This window comes from Sarcophilus harrisii, chromosome 2 (assembly GCF_902635505.1).
Source record: "Sarcophilus harrisii chromosome 2, mSarHar1.11, whole genome shotgun sequence".
Classification (NCBI taxonomy): Eukaryota; Metazoa; Chordata; class Mammalia; order Dasyuromorphia; family Dasyuridae; genus Sarcophilus; species Sarcophilus harrisii.
The window spans coordinates 233936992-233962089 of record NC_045427.1 but is presented as its reverse complement, the minus strand read 5'-3'; the positions used below and the strand labels follow the sequence as shown (position 1 = coordinate 233962089).

The 25098-nt window shown below is 33.6% G+C and overlaps 1 protein-coding gene across 1 annotated transcript; it reads left to right on the top strand.

Annotated features, from left to right (window-relative positions):
- The first annotated feature begins 1453 nt into the window (after positions 1–1453).
- Positions 1454–23146, top strand: CTCFL (CCCTC-binding factor like). Its single transcript, XM_012539675.2, has 10 exons — positions 1454–2037; positions 2348–2588; positions 4627–4797; positions 5750–5883; positions 8777–8897; positions 10315–10464; positions 14203–14363; positions 15788–15970; positions 18131–18254; positions 20777–23146. The coding sequence occupies exons 1-10, from the start codon at positions 1459–1461 to the stop codon at positions 20929–20931; spliced, it is 2019 nt and encodes a 672-aa protein (XP_012395129.1). The 5' UTR covers positions 1454–1458; the 3' UTR covers positions 20932–23146.
- Positions 23147–25098: the final 1952 nt, after the last annotated feature.

Below are 25098 nucleotides of genomic sequence, written 5' to 3'. Positions count from 1 at the left end.
CTCGTGCATCCCCTCCTCCCTTCTCCTTCTCAGATGCCACTCAACGGCACACACACCCCATCACTTCCCCCGCTCCTCCCCTCCCCCTTGTCGCTCCTCCCCCGCACCGTTCCGCGACGCCCCCCGCCGGTTCCTCACCTCATGCTGGTGTCCCTGCTGAGTTTGCGCGAGCCCTCGTGCCCTGTTTCCAGCCCTCCCTCCTCCCCCGCCAACTCCCGGCCACACCCTTCCCTTCTCTCTCCCCCTCTCTTCTCCCAACCGGGCACGAGGCTGCGGAGCTGAGCTCGTGGCAGGAGGCTGGAGAAGGCCCGAGAAGGCCGGAGGAGGCCCGAGGAGGTTCGAGGCAAGTCGGAAGGAAAGCCGCAGAGGGGTGGGGGTGTGGGGAGGAGGGGGGAGAGCTCGTGGCTGGAAGCCCAAGGCCGCGGGTCAGCTTCTGACCTGAGCCGGAAAGAAGGCCGGTCCTGGAAGGCTAGCCGCAGGGTGAGGTGAGAAGGCTTGGGGCTCGCTCGTGCCGCAGCCTGCCCGAGGGCATTTAGTCAGCTCGGGTCAGGGGCGGGGGTGGGGGCCGGCCTCGAGGGCAGGCCGGGGGAGGTGGCCAGATCGATTAAAGGGCTTGGCCTGGGCTGGGGGGCTGGGGTCGAACTCGGAGTGGGGGTCGGGTGGGGGTGGGGAGGAAGGAAGGGCCGAGCGGAAAGGCCCAACTTGGGAGAAGGCACTCGTCCGGCCCCAGTTAGTGGAGGGCACTAGTGGCCGGCCCACCGTGGCTAGCAAAGGAAATCATGGCCTGGCGGGGGTTAGCCGGGGGTAATCGCCAGCCGCAGTTCCCGGAGGTTAATCCCCCGACTTGGGATAGCGCCAGGTAATGGAGGAGCACATGTGAACAAAAGGCCTCATGAAGGCGAGGGCCTGGTCGCGATAGCGGAGGGCCGTGAGAGAACCCCCCCCAAACCCATCGGAGTGAACCCCACTTAGCGGAAGGCAGTGCGCCCAAACCTATTAGCGGAAGGAAATGAGCGGACCCCTTTAGGGTGAACCCCGGTGAGTGGAAGGCAACGGGCCCAAATCTGTTAGATGGAGGCGGAGGGAGGGCGAGCCCCGGTTAGCGGAAGGAAGGGGGTCCCCAGCCCCGTTAGGGCGAACCCCCGTTAGCGGAAGACGGCGAGGGCCCCGGTTGCCCGAAAGCTGCTGACCAGTCCTTCTTGGTGTAAGGCAATGAGCCAGTGCTTTTTTGCGCAAGGAAGGCAGTTGACCTGCCTGGGTTAGCAGCCCAGTGAGCTAAAGGCCTGACCTGACCTGGTTTGAGCTGAAGGGCTGGCTCAGTTTTAAGAAAGTGATGGCTCCTATTTTAAGGCAGGCTCTGTGTGGGGGCGCAGAAATCAGGCCTGGGAAATTGCAAATGCAAGATCCCGGGGCGCCCCTGACACAGACTTCTTGGTTTCCCTGAAATAGGCCTCCAGAATGGGGACGGAAGCCTCCGCCTCACCGGAACAGTTCACTAAGATAAAAGGCACTGATGTGATCCAGGAAAAGGCCAAAGAAAATGATGTAGACAAGGTGTCTAAGCTAAAGGAGAGGCAGAGCAGCTGTGGCCTTGAGGTGGACTGCTCCTATGGAGTCCTTCAAGCCAAGATTGTGGAAGGGGAGTTGGAATTGGCTCCCTCAAATGAAGAGAATGAGAAGCACATACTTACCTTGCAAACTGTGCATTTTGCCACAGATGAAACCGACCACCAGGAGATGAGCCAGTTGACGGTGCAGCCAGCAGAAGGAATGCACGTCATGGTGCAGCAGGGAGAAAGTGGCTTACAATCCCTACTAGTGTTGCAGCAAGACATCAATGTTCAAGCGGAGTTAAATGAGATACCGCACCAGAATTTGCACCAGTGTGTTGCAATAAGCATTCAGGAAGAGGTCTTTTCGCTTCATGAAATGGAGGTGATGGAGATTAATGTTGTGGAAGAAAGTGTTGAAGTTTCCAGTGAAGAAGATAAATTGACAGTTAACTCACCACTAGATGAAAACACAGAATTAATAAAGGTAGAAAACTTTTATTATATACAGCTTTCTTAAGGGCAACAACTTTTAGTTATTCTCTGCAGAATTAGTGATGTGATTTTTTTTTCAATTAAAAAGCAAATCTACTTAAAGTGTCACATAAAGGGAAGTACATGTTACATATACTTGAGATGGGAGAGTGCATAAATTGCCTACTTGAATATTGTAGATGCATTTTAGCATTGAAAATATCATGTTTTTATTTATGTTTAAGATTGGGAAATACTAAGTTAATGTATTAAATCTGAACAAGTTTGATATTTTTGTAAATGATTGTATTTTTCTTTATTAGGATAAAGACAAAGGTATATATGGGGCTGAAGAAGGGGAGGTCCAGCAGTTATGTGAAGAAAGAGAATTTACTGATCAAAAGGAAGAAATATTTACTTTTGAAAAACTCAGAGAGGGAGAAAAGGAAGAAATCATTCTGTTACCAGCCAACTCAGAAATTGAAGAGCATGAGGATGTACATTCATCAGAACAAGACATTGATGAGGTCTCTGGAACTGCAAAAAATCAAGCAAAGTCAAAAGGTAGGCAAAATTAAAGTAATTTATATTATGTAAAGTGAGTGATTTTATAAGTAGGTAAATTTTAATTGTCTTCAAAATATTAAAAATAGATGACAAATGGATATTTGATCAACTCAAGAATTTTTTTCATTCATGCATAATCTATGGAAATTTCCAATATGGATAAAGATCATAACTCTTCTTTGATTTATTGTTATAGAGAATTGCCCAAGGCACTCAGAGGTTAAGTGGCTTGCTTGTCAAAAATAGCACTTGAACACAGTCTTCTAATTTCAAAGCTAGCTGCCAAGTTAACTTTTTGAATAAATTAATATTTTTTAAAAAGCTAAAAAGATGTTTTAACTGATTATAGATTTACTTTAAAATTGCAGCAGAAATGCAGGTATGATTTGTTCTCAGAGTAAACTTTCTATTTTACCCTGGCGCTTATTTGCACAGGATAGGTTTCACACGTTAACACCTTGAATGTTTCATGTATACATCAAAACAAAACAAATCCAATTTTTTGGATTTATCAATATTGATAGCTTTTTATTTGGAGTGCTATATAACTCCTTTGTTTAGATTTTTAGATCCTATTTAATTTGTTTTGTTTAGAGCAAAACATAGTGGATATATTCAATTCAGTTCCATTAGTATATGCTATTTAATGATATGTTTAGCTAAATTCTTTTTTTTTAAAGTGATTTACATATGCCACAGCAAAAGCAATTAATTTTGCTGTTCTCAACCTGAATAACAAGAGAGTCTACATTTCTGAATTATTAGTATCATCTGAAGAAATCAGTTATTTTTGTTATTTTATTTCACAGGTCATTAATCAAGAATTTTTATGGAGCAGTTGGATTGGAATTTAAGGAAAATTATTCTCTCAATTATTCACAGTTGAAAGAATTTTAAATAATAATTCCTTCTGAATATATTCACTTTAATATTTTATGTTACTTTAATTTCAATATTTTTTTAAAATTAAAAAATAACAATTTTAAAAATAAAAAAATTTTAAATAATTACTTTAATTTTTTTTGCTTTACTGTTTTAAAGATCCTCATTTTCACTTTTAGAGATACTCCTATGCTGAGCACAGCCCCTTCTGTGCCATAACAGATGATTTCATAAATTGGTTTGACCAAAAAAGTTTGTCAACAGATTGTCAACACTTTGGTGGTAAAAATCCATCTGAACTTAGCTATTCTGGTGTTTAGATAATACATGTGATCTCTTGTTGGACTTATATTTGGACCCATTTCAGCCTTGTACAGTCTGCCAGAGTTCACATTTTGCTGTTATGGCTATTGGAGCATTATCACCAAATCACGATAATAAACATTTGTTGATTATTTAATTGATTAGAAAGTAGTAAATACACATTAATTTTTTTGAGTACAAATTTTATAGTTCCATCTTAGTGTAAAAGGGATATTTTCTGAAAGATTATCCTGGCAGAATACTAATTTGACAAGTTGCAAAGGCTGTGAATAAATGCATATTTAGATCACCAATCAAATTATTGTTTTAAGAAATAGAAAACTAGCTTAAGACTGAAGATTTTATCACTGGAAAATTATCCTTCAACCAATGATTTTTTTTTTTAACCATAAAAACTGCTTATGCCACTACTGATGATAACTAGCCAATATAACCTTGACCAAGTCACTTAAACTGCCTGACATTAGGTGCCTCATATTTAAAATGTAAATATGAGGGTTGAATTAAATGGCTTCTGGAGTCCCTTCTAGTTTTAAAATTATGATCCTGTGATCAAATAAACTCTAAGGTATTGTGAGTTGCATCCCTCACTACAGACAGGGATTTAAAAGTATACATGTTGATGAAATCACATATATTTTAAAATAATAAATAAATTAATTTTATAATTAACTTGATGTTTGGTGCTTATAATGCAAGAGATTTTTTTTTCTCTCCCTAATTGTTTACATATAATTAATTTAATTTAATTTAATGGTAAGCACATTTTTCCAGAATAAAGAACATTTCTTTATAATTGAATGTAAGTGTAATATTTTTTATCTCATAGGAATGAAACGAACCTTCCATTGTGAAATCTGCATATTCACCTCTTCTAGAATCTCAAGTTTTAATCGTCACATGAAAACTCACTCTGATGAAAAACCTCATATGTGTCATCTCTGTCTGAAAGCCTTCCGTACTGTCACTCTTCTGCGGAATCACGTGAATACACATACAGGTAAGACAAGGGGGAAATGCATTGATGACTCTCTAAACCCAACAAACTTCATCTTCTCCACAGAATCTTATTACAGGAGGAGAGTAAGAATTGCATGTTACACTAGGATTAGAGCATCTCAAAGCCAAGAGATAAGTAGCATACTCAGGTTTGCAAATAAGTTCTTAAAATTATCCAAAAATAGAATACAAGTGAGTCATACTTACTGATTGATCAAAAATCCTACTTTTGAAAAGGAGTTGCAACTTAAGGCCATAGGAAAACTGATTTGAATAGCTGTTGATGCAAAGGAGACAAGAAGGAAAGAAGGGAAGACAGTTCCCAAGTGGATGAAAAAGTTTGAAGACCCCCAGGAATGGGATATTGCTCTCTTAAAGAGGAGTGTATATGTCAGAGGTTAATTATACATGTTCAGGAGAGAGAAAGTTAAAAAGGAGATTGGTCCTGGGAGAGGAAAGAATAGACGAATACCTATGTATGTTTGTGTAGGATGTCTAATAGTTTATGATTTTACACTCACAAAAGTGAATTAAATTTGGAGAATGTGCCAATGTACTGCATCAATATCAAATAAGGCTATAAACTAAATACTTTAAATCAAAGTGTTCAAGATACTCTTTTCTCATTGTGGAAATTAGGAAGGGGGAGGATTCAAGAGATAATAGTGCTATGTTTTTAAAATTTTCTCTTTTTAAGTATTAAAATCAGTAATCCCAGAATGAAATAACTTAGGGTTAGGGTTTAGATTCATCCAAAGAAAATGTTCTTTGTTCAGACCTGAAATATTATCCCATTTTATTGATGCCTTATGATTTAGCATTGTAAAATTTTTTGAGCTGTTTAAAATTCAGCATGCTCTCATATCTCCATATTACTGATTTATAGCTGGAAAACTTAATGAGTAAACTTCATTCACAAAATTTTAAAGTAGAAAAACATTTGTTTTTTACAGGCACTAGACCATATAAATGCAGCGACTGTGATATGGCATTCGTGACTAGTGGTGAACTTGTGCGACACAGACGTTACAAACATACTCATGAGAAGCCATTTAAATGTTCAATGTGCAAATATGCTAGTGTAGAAGTAAGTGCCATTATAGGTGCTTTATCATACTTTTCATATGCTTAAAGTTTACTATTATCTTGTAAGAAATTTTATAGCAGATATGCTTTTTAATTTTTAATAGTGATATAAACCAAAATGATGATTTATACAGCTTGACTAACTTTTAAAAAACAATACAATAAATAATAAACCATTTAAAATGTTTTATAAAGTTTAAATGGAACAGTAAAGAAGAGAAGTTGTACACAAATGCCATATTTATATACTTATGCTAACTAACTAAAATCTAGAAAAACTAACCTGTAATGGAATTTGAGACTATTTGCTTTGCTTTTGAAATGAGCGATTCTCTCAGTCTGAGATTTCAGTGTAATAAGACATGGTTTTAACATGTATCATGAATTTGTAGTTGTTTTTAATATATTTTCAGAATGAAACTATGTTTAAGAAATACAAGACATCACTTCATAGTGTTTTGCTAAATATTTTAAGGTAGAATTCCTTTGTATTCATTGTTAAGAAGTCTTCAAAATATATTTTATCTAATCTTTTGAAGTGTGTTTAGTCTGAATTTCTGAGCACAAATCAGTTATAATTGGAATTGACCATTTGCTTCTTTCAAATTAAGGACAAGTTTCCAAAAGCATAACATCAAGCAGAGCTATTTTCTACTTTCAGTTACAGGAATGTTGCCATTTTAACATTTAGCCTTGTATGTCACAATCATTTCACAAAAGAGAAATTACATTTCACTTATACATAGCAGCAGTCTCACTTTTCAAGTAAAATGACAGCAAAACAAAATTAAGCTTCATCTATTATCAGAAAAATATTTAGGGAAAAGTACATTGGAACAGTGTACTGAGACTGACAGAAAGAGAAGCATGCTACTTTAAAATGAACATAATTACATAGTGCTATAGTTTCCCAAGCATACATGTTACCAGAATCTAAAATAACTTTTTTTAAAAAATGTTTTGCAACCACACTAAAGACAGAAACTTTATAACTTTATCATAAAGTCAAAAACCTAAATTTTTTGAAATGTAACTACATGGGAATTTGGGGAATTAAAGAAAAGTGGGTAGTCACATGATCTTATCACTTTGCTTTCTGTCAGTTCTGCTCTTAAACCACGCCAGAAAGATGACAGTCTGTCCCCAGAGTCCCAGATCACATCTTGCATTCTATGTAGGTTTGGTTGCCATCATCTTGTTCCTTAGTGTATCTTACTCCTTGCCATGGACAACAACTTCAGAGTTGGTAGCTTCTCTGGGCTCCCATTTCCTTTTCCTCCTCTACCCTCAATATACCACAAGAAAAGAAGTCAAAAGCTTGATTGGATCTCATCCAGAAAAGGAGATTCTATACTCACTGTTAGGAAAATTGTCCTTATATTTAAGTGATACAATACCATACCGTAGATTAAACCAGTTTTCTCTTGTTCTACCACTTCATATACTTGAAAATATATAGAATTGTTATACAACTTTATCCTTCCTGAAGAAATTTAGTTGCTTTACTTTTTTTTAAAATTTTCTGCTCTTTTACATCTTTTGAATTTCTGCATGCTCACTTTTTGTCCCATAGATATCAGGTACTACAGATAGACCAGAGATGCTCAATATAGACAAAGATTATAGTACTTCTGTTGGTAATGACTACTGGAATTATGTATAACATAAAGACTGTTCCTAGCCTCTGGGTGAATTCTGAATAGACAACGATATATCTACAGTCTGGCATAAAGGTTCTTAAGGACCAAAGGAAATTAGCTAAATAATAACATATGGGATTTTTCCCTCCTTTATTACACTTTTGTTGCTATAGTACAATCAGAATATAATATTGCTAATTCTCTTTAAAATGTGTAACAGAGAAGGAGAAGTAAGAGCTCAAAAAGATTTAGAGATGCAGTAAAGCACAAAGAAAGATTATAGAAAGGGTTTTCAATTCATTTGCTTTAGGTGGTTCCTTAATAGAATAAATTTGTGTCAGTATATTCTTTTAATTATCTAATTTCAATTAATTATCCTTAGACTGTTTCATTTTTAAATTTATTGTTTTTATTTATTATTGTTATTTTTATTTAATTTTAATTTAATTTAGTTAATTCTGTTGATTTAATTTGTATAGAGGTCTCTGTGTGGAAATTTCCCCCACAGTGACTTCTACCTTGTTAGGTTTGGGATAGAAAATAAACCAGTGATTTCACTGGCACAGAAAACTATCAGGTGGGGGGGGGGCAAAAAACCTCTACTCAGTGCAAGTTATCTCTCTCCTTCTCTATAGTTACCTACATCTACTTGCCCTTGTCCCAGATCAAATGGAGAAGGAACTCTCATGGCTTAAGGGCCACACCACAACTGCCTCTTACATCCTTAAAACAAAAGTGTCTTTGAAATAGGGATGCAAGAAGTTGTGGATATAACGTTCTCTATATATTATTATCTTGTCCTATACAGGGTCTAATAATTTGAAAGATTAAAAAATTCTGATAACATTAAGGGAGTTAAAACTTGATGGCTTTTTGCCTTTGTGCTTCTATAATATAATATAAACTTTGCAAGTGTTTAAGCATATGCTACCATAGAAACAAAATAAAATGCAGGCAATTGAGTAGCTAAAACTGAAATTTTCCTTTATAAAGTGAAAGCGAATAATAAGGTTGGTTAGAAGTAGATTTTAATCTACTATTGTACATCTGCTGATTACAAAATAAAATGCCACATACAATGTATTATAGTTTTTAATTTACTTTTCAATTATTTATATTAAATGTTTTGATTGAAAGAAAAATAATTTACTTCAACACAAAAGTATTATTGGATATTTTAAAGACATAATTTTTTTTCCAATTTTTGGTTTTACAACAAAATTTCTCTTTTTGTGTCTTTCACTTGTATATTAGGCAAGCAAATTGAAACGTCACATACGTTCACATACTGGAGAACGCCCTTTTCACTGTTGTCTCTGTAGCTATGCTAGCAAAGATACCTATAAACTGAAAAGACACATGAGAACTCATTCAGGTAAAATGTTTTTCATATTTAAGTTCAATCAAGTAATATCATGTTCAAATGTAATAGGGATAACTATGGATTAATTCTAGAATAATTGTACTATTATAATAGAATTTAGAATTTATGTAGATATTTCATAGAATAATTATCTATACTAATTCTAGATTCAATTATAATTATAGAATAATTATAGATCATATATTTGGAGCTGAAAGTGTCTCATAAATGATTTAGTGCAATCTTTTAATTTTACAAAAGAACTAAAGAAGGCCCAGAGAATTTAAAAGACTCATCAAAGGTCACACAGTAACAAGAACTGAGATTTAAACACAAATCTTCTGTCTACCAATTCTGATTCCAAATCTAATGTTAGTTCTGCTAAAAAATTATTTCCAGAATCTTAAATTTTGAGATTTAGATTTTAATGTTTAATAAGTTTATTATATAATTATATATTTATTAATTAATAATTTAATTAAGTGACATTTGTATATGTAATTATATATAAATGTGTAATTATAATTAATATGTAATAATAGTATGTGTTTAAACATCAAGAATAGTCACATGTCCCTATTAATTTGAGCTTAAAGTATACTCATGTAAGACTACAAAATGTTTTTTCTGAATTTTTGTTTCTTTTTTTGAAGTTTGCTTTTTTGAATTCTTGTAATACTTAAAACAAAACTTCCAAAATGAATCTGTAAAGTTTACTTTTCAAGTTTACTTAGGTAATTGTGCACCACTGAAATTACTGAATTATTATTTAGTGAATCAAAAACCATATAAATAGCTGCTTTTTTTTTTCAATAATCACCTATATCCTTTGTTTTATAGGGTTGGATTCTACTTCTTAAATCCCTTTCAACTCTAAATCTATATCCTTTTAATTTAACTGAAGGCAGCTGATTTAATTAGGTATCTAGCACATCAAAAAGATATTCAAATAAACAGGCTAAGGAATGGAAGGATAAACAAATGCTGGCTAGAAACTAGTATCTTATCTTCCATTTATCCCTCCCATTTATTAGAATGTTTCCCCCCCCCCTAATATTATCCTGAATTTACTTATGTTGAATCCCTCACAATAGCTTATGGGTATGGGTTCCTTGAGATCTGGGGTTTAAAATTATATTGGTTTTTTATTCTCAGTGCCTTGCATATTTAGCAGAAATACAATTTTATTAGCTCTTTGTTTAAATTAGTTGGACTGCATTGGACCACAATGTGTCTTACTAGAGCCATTTATTTATTTAAAAAATATTTTGTTTTTTCCCCAATTACACATTAAAACAATTTCAAACTTTTTTAAGTTTTGAGTTCCAGATTCTGTTTCTTTTCCTTCCCTTCCCTCCTTTCTGAGATGGTTAGAAGTCACACTGGACACATGTAACCCTGACATTTTATCTGTCACATTGAATCATAGGTGAAAAACCTTACGAATGCTACGTCTGCCATGCCAGATTCACCCAGAGTGGTACCATGAAAATACACATACTGCAGAAGCACAGTGAAAATGTCCCCAAACATCAATGTCCACACTGCTCTACAGTCATTGCAAGAAAGAGCGACCTTCGTGAGTAGCTGATGGTTTCAGTCAGATTTACATTCATTTTCCTTCTCACATGTGTTAAGTCTTTTTTCACAAAGTGATCTGGTGCCACCTGGTGGCCAGAGTGACAAGTACATGCTTTTTCCAATCCTCACATCTACAGAGCTGAGTTTGCTCTTCCTGGTGTGTTGTTTTATGGATCTTTGCAAGGAGCATTGAAGGGCAGCAGGAGCGTGACTGCCTCCATTTCACACAGATGGAGATGCTGAGCCTAGAAGCAGACTTCCCAAGGCTGGGGAAAAGGAGACCAGAAGGCTGGTCTCGACCTCTGAACCAGTAGCCTCCATAGTAGCGTCTTTCTCGTTGGCTTTTGAGATTTTTGAATTAATATTCAAAGTCATTTAATCAGTTTGGTTAAATTTAAAGTATTAATTTGAATTATTAAATTATTAACATGATTCAGTTGTGGAAATTGGAGTTCATAAGGATCAAGATTGGGTACTTTTATAATTAATACTGAAAAATAATTAACTAATGATATTCAGGGGTTTTAGAATTATTTACATCTTTCTTAAAAGATTCAAGTATATGACGATCATGATTCTTTGAATTAGAAAGGATCTTAGAGAACAGCTCATACAAGTCCCTTGGCATAAGCAGGAAATGATGGCCTTTGCACTAAACTGCTGCTCAACCATTTCCAGTAATGACAAACTTATTACCTCACAAGCCTGTGCCATTTTTGGATGGTGACAATTATTTTAAACAATCTCCTATCAGGTAGTGTCTACCTCACTAACTCCCACCTAGGAATTCTAGTTCAGCCCTCTGCTATAGAGAGTCATTTTCCCACAACATCCCTTGAAGACAGCTATTTTTTTCCCCTAAGTCTTCTGTTCTTCAGACTGCACATCTTCAGTCATTCAGCATTTCTTATATGGAGACTTTCTAGACCCTTCAAGTCATGGCTGCCTTTGCAAAGTGAACTTCCTTTTGTCATTGCCTTGGAACCCCCAGAGCAGTATGTAGGATCTCCGATTTGTTCTGATCAGTGGATGTTGGGTTTCTGTTAATGCGGCCTAAGTTTGCACAATGTCTGCCACAGCCCTGCACCTAGTTGTATCCACAGAGCTGTCAGGAAGCTCAGACACCTCTTCTTTCCCCTCCTTGGGTAGTTTTTTTTTTTAAAGAAACTCTGGGCCCACATATTTAACTTTCCAAGAACTTTTTGAATATTTGCTTGTGATTCCTCTCGGGTTTATATGTTCCCTCTCCTGGCATTGCTCCCTGAAATCATTTATTCTGTGGCACAGGGATCTGTGAATCCATATAACAATACTTCCATCTAGCTCACATTTCTCTAACTTAGAGTTTATAAAACTTTATCTTTTTATATCTAAACAGAATGAGAGAAATCTAACCTTTGTGCTCTCCACTGACTCTTTGTTTTATATTATGAGAATGCGAAGGCCTAGAAGTCAAATATACCACAACATAAGTGACACCATCAGAACTAGAACCCCAGGTTTCTTGACTTCCAATTTAGGGATTGCCCACAAGTATCTCTTGGATGTCTTACAACAATCAGTATAATGACACTTCTCCCTGATCTAGTTGGCTCCTCCAAAAAAGGAAATTATTACGTTAGCTCATTATTAGATGAAGTGGACATTTACATTAAGTACCTTGAATTTATTTAACAATCTCTTGAAAAATTCATTCCAGGGGCAGCTAGATGGAGCAGTGAAAGAGTCCCGACCCTGGATTCAGAAGGACCTCCGTTCAAATCTGGCCTCAAGACATTTAATACTAGCTGTGTGATCCTGAGCAAGTCACTTAACCCCAGTTGTCTCACCAAAACAAACAAAAAAAATCCAATCTAGAAAATTTTGTTTGTTATTTTGAATCATGCTCACTAGTCTATTTCTAAAATCTACCTTTCTTTAGATTTTGAAAAGTTTGCTTCCAGTTTTTGTTTTCTGTGTCTCAAATATAAATAGAAGCTTTTGAACACATGGACAATTTTTTTTCAGTGCTTTAGATGTAATTTATTCAGTCCTGAAAAAATTAAACTTATTTCTTATTTTAATTAATACTGTATTTTAATTTACTTTGTGCTTCAGGTTTCTCATAATCACATTCTTTTGAAATGTTTGAGTCTTAGAAAGATTCCAACTGATGAAAAATATGGGCATCAAATAGGAGTAAGAGTAGTTCTCCATTCTCTTTGTTATCTGTTAACATCAGATCATCATTCCTCAAGCAGTACTGTTTCTTTATTACTGTTTTTCTTTGATAATTGTTAAATAATAGCCCTTCTCTACTGCCATTATAATTTTTATCAATTAGTTGGTCAGTGTTTAAAAGTTTAATCTTTGATGTCATAATGCTTCTAATAGATAAGCATTTCCAATGAGTTTTCATAAAATGTCTTTATCTCTCTTTGGTCTTTTTCTTCTTCCTCTTCAAAAATTCATGCTACAGAGACTTCTTATTAACATTTTACCAAACATTTAATATTTTATGTTATACAAATTGATCAGTTTAGTGGTCTAAGGTATCCTTAACTCCAAAGATAGAGAAGTATGTGCATAAATATGTGTGTATAATAATGTTACGTGTAAGCAGGCATACATATATGTATATAACACTTTTATGTTTAATTATGAACATTCTAACACAGTGAGTATGAAACTGTGTAATCATTTCCCAATGGAACTTTAAAAAGAACGTGAATTTTTAAAATTAGGTTACTGAGAAAACCCTAAGGATATTTTTCTCATGTTGTCTTAGGAAACAGGATTGTGTATATCACATTCCATTAATAGTTTATATGTGGAGTCCTAAAAGTTGGGACTTATTATATAGTTGTCCTTTCCATTTCATTAAGATTAAAGGGAACTTTATGCCCCCGTGATTTGGAAAATGTGAGTAAATTTTTGACTCTCCCTTTGTCCCAGAGAAAAATTGTGCATTTTTCCTTTTCCTTTTATGAGTTATTTCCAGTATTATAAAATTGTAAATTACTCTCAGATTTGGGTTAAGTATTTATTCATAGACTTTGTGTAATCTTTGCCTTCTTCAAAACTCCCAGACAATTCCCAATTCATTTCTTATGCCAACCCATGACATATACAAACCAAGATGGAGACAGTTGCAATGTGGAAGGAATACTCGTATTCCATATTTCCCAAGTTAAGTTGGTTGTTTAACCTAGTAAATTGGCATGCAAATTACTTTATAGGAAACAGAAGCTATTTGAATAAGTATGAGTCAGCATAAGTGGGACGTATCAAAGCTATGCAATTATCAGCTTTTTGTTTGGCTTCTTACACAAAGTAGAACAGAATTGTCATGCCTAAAAGCCTGATTCAATTGAGCAAAAATCACAATACAGCATGCTTAATCAGATCTTGATAAACATATCAATGAGAAGAGACACATGAAGTGACATTTGGTTGTAGCTTACATAGTATTTTTAGTGCTTGAATCTTGAGAATATAAACTAACAATTTTCAAACATAATCTTAAATTTTAAAATAAAAGAAAGCAACCTCATTTTCCTAGAAGGTGGAGAATGTATATGAAAAACTTAGTTTTTAAAACTATCCTGATTCTATAGGCAATGAACATGTGAAAAATAACTATTCTAATACTAAATTCCATGCTCAAGAGATGAATGTTACTGAAATGAGATTCTAGTAGATGGTTAAATTAGAGAAAAATCTTCCAATCTTACCGGGACACTTGTGACATTTTTAGGTGTCCATTTGCGAAACCTGCACTCCTACAAAGCTACTGAGATGAAGTGCCGTTACTGCCCCGCTGTATTTCACGAGCGCTATGCCCTCATCCAGCACCAGAAAACTCACAGAAATGAGAAGAGGTTCAAATGTGACGACTGCAACTATGCCTGCAAGCAGGTACGTTGTGTGCGGGGGTAAGTTGGGGCACATGGCAGGCGTGCTCTGGCCTTTGGCTCCCAGTGACTCGCTTCTATTTGTAAGGGCTATTTCAGGATTACCCATAGAATATTGAATTGACCTCCCCCCGACCACCTGCCCTCCCCTCCATGGTGAACTTAGGGGAGGAGGATACACGCAGGGTGGGGGCATCATTGGAAAGAATATCCATTTGGAGGAGATCCTCAATCCACTTAAATATTTCAGAATAATGAGAAACCTTCCACAAACTGGTACTTTAAAATGGATCTCCTATTAAAGATATTTTTGCCATTGATTGTGAAGTTAAAAAAGGATCATAAAATATTAATTAGTGCCCACCTTTATCCCACCTCCAAAAGATCCACTTTTTCTGATTCCTGCCAATGTTACCATCTTTCTAAGCCTCCTATAAGCCTGATGCTTTGGAGTCACCTTAGAGTCCTTCCTCTGCCTTGATTTCCACATTCTGTTAGTAGCTGAGTCCTATAGATTCACAATATCTCTTTTATTCAGATCCTCATTCCCATTCTTACTTAGATTGCCACACTAATTAAGGCACTTTTTTCTGTTAGCTTAGATTATTATAATACCTTTGCCTCCGGTTTCTTTGTCCCCTCTAGCCTCAATCCATCCTGCTTTCCAAATCTCTGTAGTCTGCTGCTGAAAAAACTCTCTGCAGTTTCCCATTACTAGCTAAATGAAACTTTAATTTCTTAGCATGAAATTTAAGATGTCCACTACTCAAGGTAACTGGATATTGAGTTGTAATTCAAAAAAATTCATGAATTCCTTTCAAATTTTTACCAGATGTATTAGGTAGAATTTACTTTTTAGGATGTTTTAAAAATTATTTATAGTAATCTTTGAGAGAATATGCCATTTTTGGTACAATGCTAGAGGTCTTCTGATTTTAAAGTTAAATAAATTTAACAAACTCAGCATCACTATATAATTTATTAAGTTGCATATTTACTTTAGCAATATAAATTCATATAAGTATAAATACAGTAATTAGTATCCAAAACCAGTTTTTTTTTTAAGGGAAAGACATTAATGTGAGGTTCAATTACAGGACTGCATAGAAAATTAGAAAATCAACAAGTAATGAAACTACAAGATATACTATATAACTTGTGTGGTTAGCTCCTAAAGGGCAAGGAGAAAATAAATTCTTAAAAAAAAAACAAACAAACATTATCTTGTGTGCAAGTCTTTAATCAGTCTTTTTGGGGAAGATTTTTCTGAGATCATTCACAATTGGAATCAACCAAGTACTTATTGAGGATATATTATTTACTGATTACTATTCTAACTTCTTTGAGAGAAAATAATCCAAGTATATATAATACATGGAATGACTACTGTTTTAGGATTTTTTGCTTACTTGGATTTTTTCCTTGTAGGAGCGGCACATGACAGTGCATAAACGTACCCACACAGGAGAGAAACCATTCACCTGCCTTTCCTGCAATAAATGTTTCAGGCAGAAACAACTTCTGAATGTTCATTTCAAGAAATACCATGATAAAAATTTCATACCAACTGTTTATGAATGCCCCAAATGTGGCAAAGGTTTTTCACGATGGGTAAGATAATTTAAGGAAAGATTCTGTTATGACAAAGATGAGTACCATACTTTTCTCTATCAGAAAAGTTTTGGAGGGCACTAATCACATCTACTATACCTATATTATTCTAAGGCACACAGTTTAGATACTTTTAATATTATAAAATGTAATTATAAAATGCTTTTTTGCTCTAGCTTTGTTGGTTTTAAGGTTTGGAATTTTTTTTATTTTATTGATCCTTTTTGTTTTTTACAAGTTACTTCTCAGTAATTACCTTCTTCCCTTATAACAAAGAAAAACAGTCGATCAGAACCAACGGATGTAGTAATTGAGTCAAACAATACATGCAATATTTCCCATTCATAGTCTGTCACCTTTTTACTGACAGGAGGGAAATGTCCCATCAATGACCCTTTGGAATGAGTATTAGTAATTGCATTTAATCTAATTTCTAAGTCTTTTAGTGTTGTTTTCGTTTATATTATTATTGTAGTTGTATGTATTGTTTTCCTGGTTCTAAAGTCTTCATTCTGCAGCAATTTATCTTATTCTTAGTTTCTTCCAACACAATATTCCATTATATTCATACACGATAATTTGTTCAACCACTTCCCCAAATTATGGGCACCTACTTTGTTTTTTCAGTTGTTTTGCTACTTCCAAAGGTTGCTATGGATTTTTGTAGTATATGGTTTTTTTTTCTGTAATTGATACTTAGTGGTGGGAACACTAGGTCAAAAGGTATGAACATCTTAATGTTTAGATAAAAATGGAAATTTTACATGTATTATCAAAGTACATACATAGCACTCTAAAACTTGATAACAAGTAAGTCATGCACAAAGATAAAGCTGTTGAAAAGCTTTCCCCAAATCATAACTTTTTATTTAAATATTTTACATACTTTATGGGACTGTACTAACCGCTAGGAAGTCTGACTCCATCAAGACCTACCCCATGCTTTTTTCTCATTTTTTCTTAAAGCAATTTTGGATGGAAATCCCAGTGTTAGAAGAATCATCTCACATTAAAATTGATATATCTGGCTGGGTTCAGAAGAAAATTAGAAAAGGGTACTAGTACTTCTATTACATCTTACCTGGTAGCTAAAATTGAATATGCATAGTTTTTTTTATATATAATTTTATCATGCAATAACAGAGCACTGGACCAGGAGTCCAGAGAACTGGATTTAAATAATGGTCCTCCTAGTAACAAACTGCAATATTGAGCAGGTCATTCTTTGTGGGGGTCTCATTTTCTCACCTGTAAATTCAGAGGGTTAGAGAGAGTTGTCTCTAAGGTGTTCTGACCCAGTGCAGAGAAAGTCTGAAGGAAGCCTGAGGTTTGCATTCGTGTCTCACTAACGGGAGGAGGGCTGTGGAACACTGTCTGTAGCATCCCCTCTGTCCTTCATCTCTGACAGGATGTTGTCATCCTGCTTTAACCACAGGCTGTAATCTTTGAGATCAGGAATTAGTTTAATGCTATCTTTTGTTTTATGGAATAGACACATTCCAGAAAATCTGGCTGCAAAGTGACTCTTAATGAAGTATTTACTTCTGTTGTAAAACAAGACCCATGTTCCTCATGAAAATGATTCCCCTTTACTGAAGTACTTTGTCTTGAATATTCCCCCTGGTATGTTGAATGTTTTGGGTTTTTGTTTTTTTTTTTTTGGAGAATTCTCTTGCCACACTTTGAATAAATCTGCTCCACTTTTTTAGCAACAAAAATCTTTTCTATCTTGCTACACCATATGTTGTTTTATCAAATGATAGGAATTTCTTCTTATTCCTCCTACACATTCATAGCTCTTTAAGTTTAACTTCACTTTCTTGTTTTCATAACAGTATTTATTAAGCAATGGTATGATAGACCATTTCAGCAAATGCTATTTTATGTGAGTTGAAAATTCCTTATAGGCAAAGTTTTGGGGTTTTTATTCATTTTTACAGAATCTTCATAATTCTGTAAATTCTACAAAACAAAACTATTCAGCTACATGAATAAAAATATCTATAGTAATAAATAGTATCATCTTTATTTGTACAAATGGTTAAAGGTTGATATGACCCAGTTTTCTCAGTATTTATGTCTTAGATCATAAATATTTTACTAAAAAGTCAGAAAATAATGTTGCTTTCATTATGCTAACTGAATTATTTTTACCAACAGAATAATATGCGCAAACATTCTGAGCATTGTGAAGCAGTGAAAGGAAAGTCTATTCCATCAGCAAAAGGAAGGAAAAATAAAAAGAAAAAACAAAAGGACCCAAAACAGGATGCAAAGGAAGAAGGTAAACACTATTTCATGAGCCATAGGAAATTCATGAGATCAAATATAGCAATATAGATCTTCTGGCATTATAGGGTAAAGGCTGGTTTTTATATTTTCCCAGATAAGTTGGACCATTCCTGTTTGCTTTTAGGAACAGCTTAAATCATGCTTTTATATATTTAGTTTCTTCAGTTATTAAATACATCACTAGAAGTATAAATATGCATGATTTTAAATTAAATTATATAAAAAATTCTGTGATTTTTCTGAATCATTTCAGTCAACCTGATGAATATTTTAAATTTTCATGTAAGAGATTATTAAATGATGATATTCTAGAGATAATCAATAAATTATGTAGAGTACTCTTATTTAATATAATTCATATTCTAAGCAGAATAATGCCTAAAAGCATCTACAGTAAGTATTTAATTGTTTATACTCAAAGACTATATATATATATATATATATTTTTTTTTTTTTTTTTTTTTTTTTTTTTTTTTTTTTTTTTGGCTGAGACAGTTGGAGTTAAGTGACTTGCCCAGGTTCATACAACTAGGAAGTATTAAGTGTCTATGACTAGATTTGAACTCAGGTCTTCCTCACTTCAGGGCTCTATCCACTGTGCCCTAGATGCCCAAGACTATAAATTATTACAATTGCATATGTATTTTTATATTTTTTTCTTTTATTTAAAAAATGAGTGTATTACACAATTTTTTACTAAAAAATTTCTTGGGATTTTATTATGAGTAATAAACGTATGTTTAGTTATAATAGAAATTTTGATACAATAAGCAAATTTGGAAATGTAAGCATCTGTTGGTAATCTCTTACAACTAAAATTCTTAATACAAATAAAAATTAGAGAAACATTTAAAGTTCAAAAATTAATGTAAATTTTAAATGCTTTTAAATTGTTATTATTATGCCTTAGACACTTGGTAACAACACATCTTTGTTAAAGGTCAAAGTTAACAGTTACTAACTGCTTATCTTGATTGTTGATGCTGATTAAGGTCAAAAATATTTTATAAATAGACAAAAGATGCATCTCACTTCATATTTATTTTCCTATTTTCAGACTTCCTTTGAATCCCCAAAATTTCTTCAGATGGAGACAAATAAAAGACAAAAAATTGGAGACAATTATGATAGGAATGTTATGACAGAATTAGCTAACTTTGAATAGATATTTAAGGATTTAATTGAAATTTAATCTCTTTTATTATGATGAAAAGTTAAAAGGTAATTCATGTAAAAGATGAATTTCAGTATTATATGTATTTCCAGCTGCCCAATATTTTAAAAAAATTCATGAAACTGAGACTCAGGAAAGCTAAATTGTTTGACTAAAGTTGCACAGTTAACAAGTGTCATGGATTCTGAATTTAGCTTTTCATGCCTCCAAATCTAGAACACTCTCTACTATGCCAAAAGCCTGTCTTCCTATTTTGGCTACTTTTCACTGTAGTCAAAGCAGAACTCTAATAACCATGATAATTTTATGGTGGCCTTCACTATCAGAACAAAGCATAAAATTGATAAAATTATTATGAACAATGCAATTGAGATGCTTCATTTTGTTGTTGATGCTTTTTCTCATTTTATTCAGATTATTATCTAATATTTTTACTTTATTCCACTGGTGAGAACAGAATATTTTCCTTTTCGGCATACTAGTCTTAAATAGTCTAACTATTGATAGACCTCTTTTGAACGTTAAGTTGAGTGTCATTTTTTAAACAGAAAGTAGAAATGACTTTAAAACCCCCTCATTGATATAGATTAATAGCATTTTTTAAAAAGCCCCTTTTGATACTTTAAATTGAAGCTGTTCTTCCTTCTCATGTTTGTAGCAGGAAAGCAGAGTAGTCCCTTGAACATTCTTGGCCAATAAGAAAGTTTATCGAATGGTATGAATAACAGTTACTAGTGCTGCAAATATTTAGAATGATTTTTTTTTTGGCAATCCTCATTGCAAGGTTTAAGGTTCCTAAGATTGTGAACAAAAATCTGATACTTCATATGCTTCATAACACCTAGCCCAATGCCTTGGATATGACAGGCACTCAATAAAATTTGTTGATTGAGCAGACAAACTAGAAGTAATAGATAATGTAACGTAACAGCTTTTTTGATTACAGTATCTGTGTCCTGTTTCTAATAGAAATATAACTTTGGGAAAAAATAACTTGAATTGTTAAACTGTTATGAAATAAATGAAATAAAATACTGGTTTGCTAGACTATATTTCTTATTTAGAGCAAAAAGATGCAATCCAATACTCAACTGATGTTTGAAGTGTATCATTTTGGGGCCTGAAACTAATACACAAATTTTAAGGGCACAGAAATAAAAGTATTTATCATCATCGAGGATTAATGCTTTAAAATACTTGATTTTATATTTTAGATCAGGTTACTTTTCAGTGTAAACTTACACATTTGCAGTTTGGAAATTCTGATTTTACATATCATTTTACATTTTACATTACATATCATTGCTAATGTCAAATATGGTCTCTTTTTTCATATAAAGTTGTTGAGCAGATGCCAATTGAAGATACTTCCATTGTAAACATAGAGCATCATCCAAATGAAATTGTTCCTGTCGTATATGGAATGGCAGCAGATGTTGAAGAACCAAAAACAGAAGTGACTTGTGAAATGATCCTCAACATGATGGATAAGTGATGCAGATAAAAATTTTGCATTTTCTTTTAGTACCTCATTTTTAATTAAAGGTTTTTTTTAGTGTCTAAATTCTAAACACAGCATGAATACACATTTAAGAAAATTAATTTTAAAGAACTTTTCAAAAGTTCATAGTGGTGCCTAGATTTGCCTACTTACGAGGGTAGAATAAGGTGTTTAGAAATCTACTGAAGTTAATGTTATTCATATCAATTTTGTAAAGGGCTTACAATTCTGAGTCAGAGCATTTTAACTTCAAAGACATTAAACTTATCCAGGTTAGGACCTTAGCAATTTATAGTTAATAAAGAATGATATTAAAGTTACTCTTTTGATGGTAGACTAAATTGAGTGTGATCTTATGGTAGCGGGTAGTCATGAATCCATAGTATTTCCAGATAATCCATGCTGTTTAAAATGTATAGCACTTAGAAAAATTTATAGACCTCCTCTGTAAAAGCTGACACTGCCATAAACCTTAAATTACTATTTTTAGTAATGATGCTTTTATTTAACTTACTGTTATGAAATAACTTGAAAAATGACTCCATAAGAAATGAAAAATGATAAAAAGAATTAGTCTAAAAAACAATGAAGAATATATATGGAGGTTTAAAAGAGATTTATTTACCTTTTAGAATTTTTATTATCTGTTAATTATGTTTTAGGCAGATGTAAAATTCCCTTAAATTTAATATCAGATAGCTAAGCTATCAGCTACTTGTACATCAATCCATATCTATTGTTACCCATATTGTTATTTAAGCAAGTTTATATTTCTAAAGATAATTGGCAAAGTGAAAAATATTATATTCATGAAGTTACATGTTTTTGAGGAATTTATCTTATTTTTAACTTGTCTTTTTGACATGGGAATATTTGACCTACTTTCTCATTGCATGGGACATGTTATTTCAATTTCAAATTAACTATTACATTTCTGTATGATGAGCCAAATTTTTCTTTTTTCCTTTATTGAACAGTTACTTTTGGTAAATTTAAGCATGTCTTTTCAGTGTTTCAGAATCATTGATAAGTCAATTCAGGTTCTCAAGATTTTGATGTGTTCTTTAAAATGTTCCAAATATAGAAGCTCTATACCTTTTAATTTATGTTGGTAAATTAATTAACAAGATGTAAATTTTGCAATCTGGTCTATGCTATTATTATAACCTTTGTTATGTTAGAAACTTGTCACATTTTACTATTATTTCAAATAACTCCAATGAAATGCCTTTTTAAAAAAAATTCATGAATTATGACCCTTTAAATGGTTCATTTTGCTTCAAAGCTATGACGCTTCCTTTTGACAATATGAATGTTGACTTTAGGAAAACTTGTTTAGACAGTAAAGTTAGCCATGTTATTAATAGTTTCAGAATGTATGTCTTAATACATTTCATATTATTATAAAGTTTAAAATGTTTTGTGCTGAAAAATGTTCAAGTGATATTTTGAGTCCACAGAAGACAGGTTAAGAAGCAGATAATGAAAGAAAGTTTTGAGTCTGAAAACCACTAAAACACTAAGAAAAACATTTTAAATAAAAAATTTTGAATAATATGAATATTTTGAATACATACATATCTTCTGCCTGCATAGAAAATATCCAGATGATAAACTTTCACTTTCCATCCAGATATTTTGATGTTCTAGAGACCTCCCAAATTTGTTTTTATCATTATATACTGAATATGGAGTAGAAAACAATGACAGATCTTTCCCAAAAAGGAAAGTCTCTTTTTTAGATCAATAAAATGTACCCAATTGATAAGTCTGACTTATTTTGCTGTCGAGGATGGAAAGTTTACAGAAAAATCTTAGCAGTTTGTATCATTAATTTGTACTAACCGGAAAAGATAAAGTAAAACCCTTGTTTGTCTTCAGTAGTAACAGTAAGGCTAGTTATATATGAAGAAGCAAAAAGAAAATAACATCTATATTAATTTGAAAGAGAAATATTTATTGAGCTTTACTGTGATTGAGTTTTGAATGTTTGGTTAATGACCTGCCTCTGCAATGATTGGGCTTAAAATACTTTTGATGTCTAGCACTAAATAACTCTAGACAATAGACAAATCTTGCATAATTTAACGTCTCTTTTTAAGTCACATTACAAGTGTTTGACAACAGTTTAATTGAATAAAGGTTGCTTTTAAAACTGACTTGATATCTTGCGATTTTATTTTGTTAACAACCTGTTATACACATGGTTTGAGGTTTGTTACTGAAGTAGTTTGTTTCCCCAAAAATTTAGCAGCCCATTTATTTGAAAATTACAAGAATTTCCTCCTTTACTGTCAATTGACTCAGTCTATGAATGTTTTCCATTTAACATGCTTAGCTTCCCTCAAAATGATTCATTATATTGAATGCCCAATAATTTTTTCACTTTATCTATGCTATATGTATATGCACCATAATGAAGCTTTTAGAATATTTTCTTTAACATTTGACACACATTAGCAGTGATTTTTGATAATTTGCTTTTTTTTTCTTTTTTTACATAATTATAAAATGTCAGAATTAGAAGAAATTTAGTCCAGCTCTTTCTTTTTTAAAATGTTTTTTATTTTCCCCAGTTATAGGTAAAAACAATATTTTTTGTCAGACATTCATATACATTCATTTTTAAATTTCTTTATGAATCATGTTGCAAGGGAAAAATCAGAAAAGGGAAAAAACATGAGAGAGGAAAAAAACGAAGAAAATGAGGAAATGGTGAACATAGCACATGTTGATTTATATTTAGTTTCCATAGTTCTCTCTGGATGCAGATAGCATTTTCCATCCATAGTTTATTGGGATTGCCTTGGATCACTGAACCACTGAGAAGAATCAAGCCTTGCTGTTATACACAATGCATTCCTGGTTCTCTTTGTTTCACTCAATACCAGTTCATGTAAATTTTTATAGGTCTTTCTAAAATCAGTTTGTTCATCATTTTTATAGAATAATAATATTCCATTACTTTCACATACCATAACTTAATCAGCCATTCTCCAACTGATGGGCATCCATTCAGTTTTTAGTTCCTTGCCACCACAAAAGGGCTGCCACAAACATTTTTGTATCTGTGGGTCTTTTTTCCTTTTTTATGACCTTTTTGGAATATAGATCCAGTAGAGACACTGCTGGATCAGTCAAATCAAATGAGGGAACTGAGGTCTTGAGAGATTACATGACTTAGCAGATGCCATATATAAATGGCAGAGATGGAATTTGAATATAAGTTTTTCTCTTCCTAATCCAGTGATTTTTTTCCTGTTGCACTGCTTATTCCTTAATTCATTTTTTTGTATTGAATCCCACCTGAGACATACACATTTTGAGTAATGATCAGTTTGTAACATAGCCTTTATTTGCTTCCTATAATAAACAAAATATAATTATAAAATAACTGCTCTGCAACTCACATAAGAAACTATTACCTCTTCAATGCAGCAGCTGAAGGTTAGGGAGGATATGTTTACTATGTGTAGCACACAGCATCCAGAGTCATTACCATTCTTAGCTAGATGTAGCCAGCACTAGTAAGAATCCTTTATTTGTTCGGTTGCTTACATCCCTGTCTGGCTGCATGCAAGAGGTCATGTATATCGAGACAGAAGACAACACTCATATGAAAGTATTCCTCTTAGGAACAGATGAATGAATTGAAACAATGCATAGCTGTCACTGCCTAATGATGGATGACAGTTTTTAGGAGATGAGTCAAAAGGTTATTGATGAGAAGATCCATCCTGATAATCACTATAATTATACCCTGAGGCCTGATCAAAAACAGTTAAGTAATAACCAAAAATAACATACTTGACAATGAATTACTTCACCTTAAATCAGTCAGGTTCTCACATCACATTTGACAGAATGAGCTTTGTTTTTACCTTCCTTTTCCATAGTAGTCCCTTGGTTGATGGCTACTGAAAATATAAAAATATTTCATTTTCCTTAAAAACAAGTTAATAGCTAGTATGTCCTGCTTATTTTTAACAGGTAGATTTAAGTGCTTGTGCCAATTATGCAGCACTGGAACAATCAGTAAATAGTGATAAAAACAATTTTATAAATCACTTTGGGTTCTTTAGGTGAAATAGTTTACATCTTAGTTTAATGAATTGTCTAAAATGCATTACAGAAAGAAGCTTTGTAACCTAATAGCTAACA

Coding starts and splice junctions, on each gene's coding strand:
- CTCFL (XM_012539675.2), top strand. CDS start 1,459: ATGGGGACGGAAGCCTCCGCCTCACCGGAACAGTTCACTAAGATAAAA. Junction 8,898..10,314: donor ACACATGAGAACTCATTCAG/GTAAAATGTTTT, acceptor ATTGAATCATAG/GTGAAAAACCTTACGAATGC. Junction 10,465..14,202: donor TGCAAGAAAGAGCGACCTTC/GTGAGTAGCTGA, acceptor TGACATTTTTAG/GTGTCCATTTGCGAAACCTG.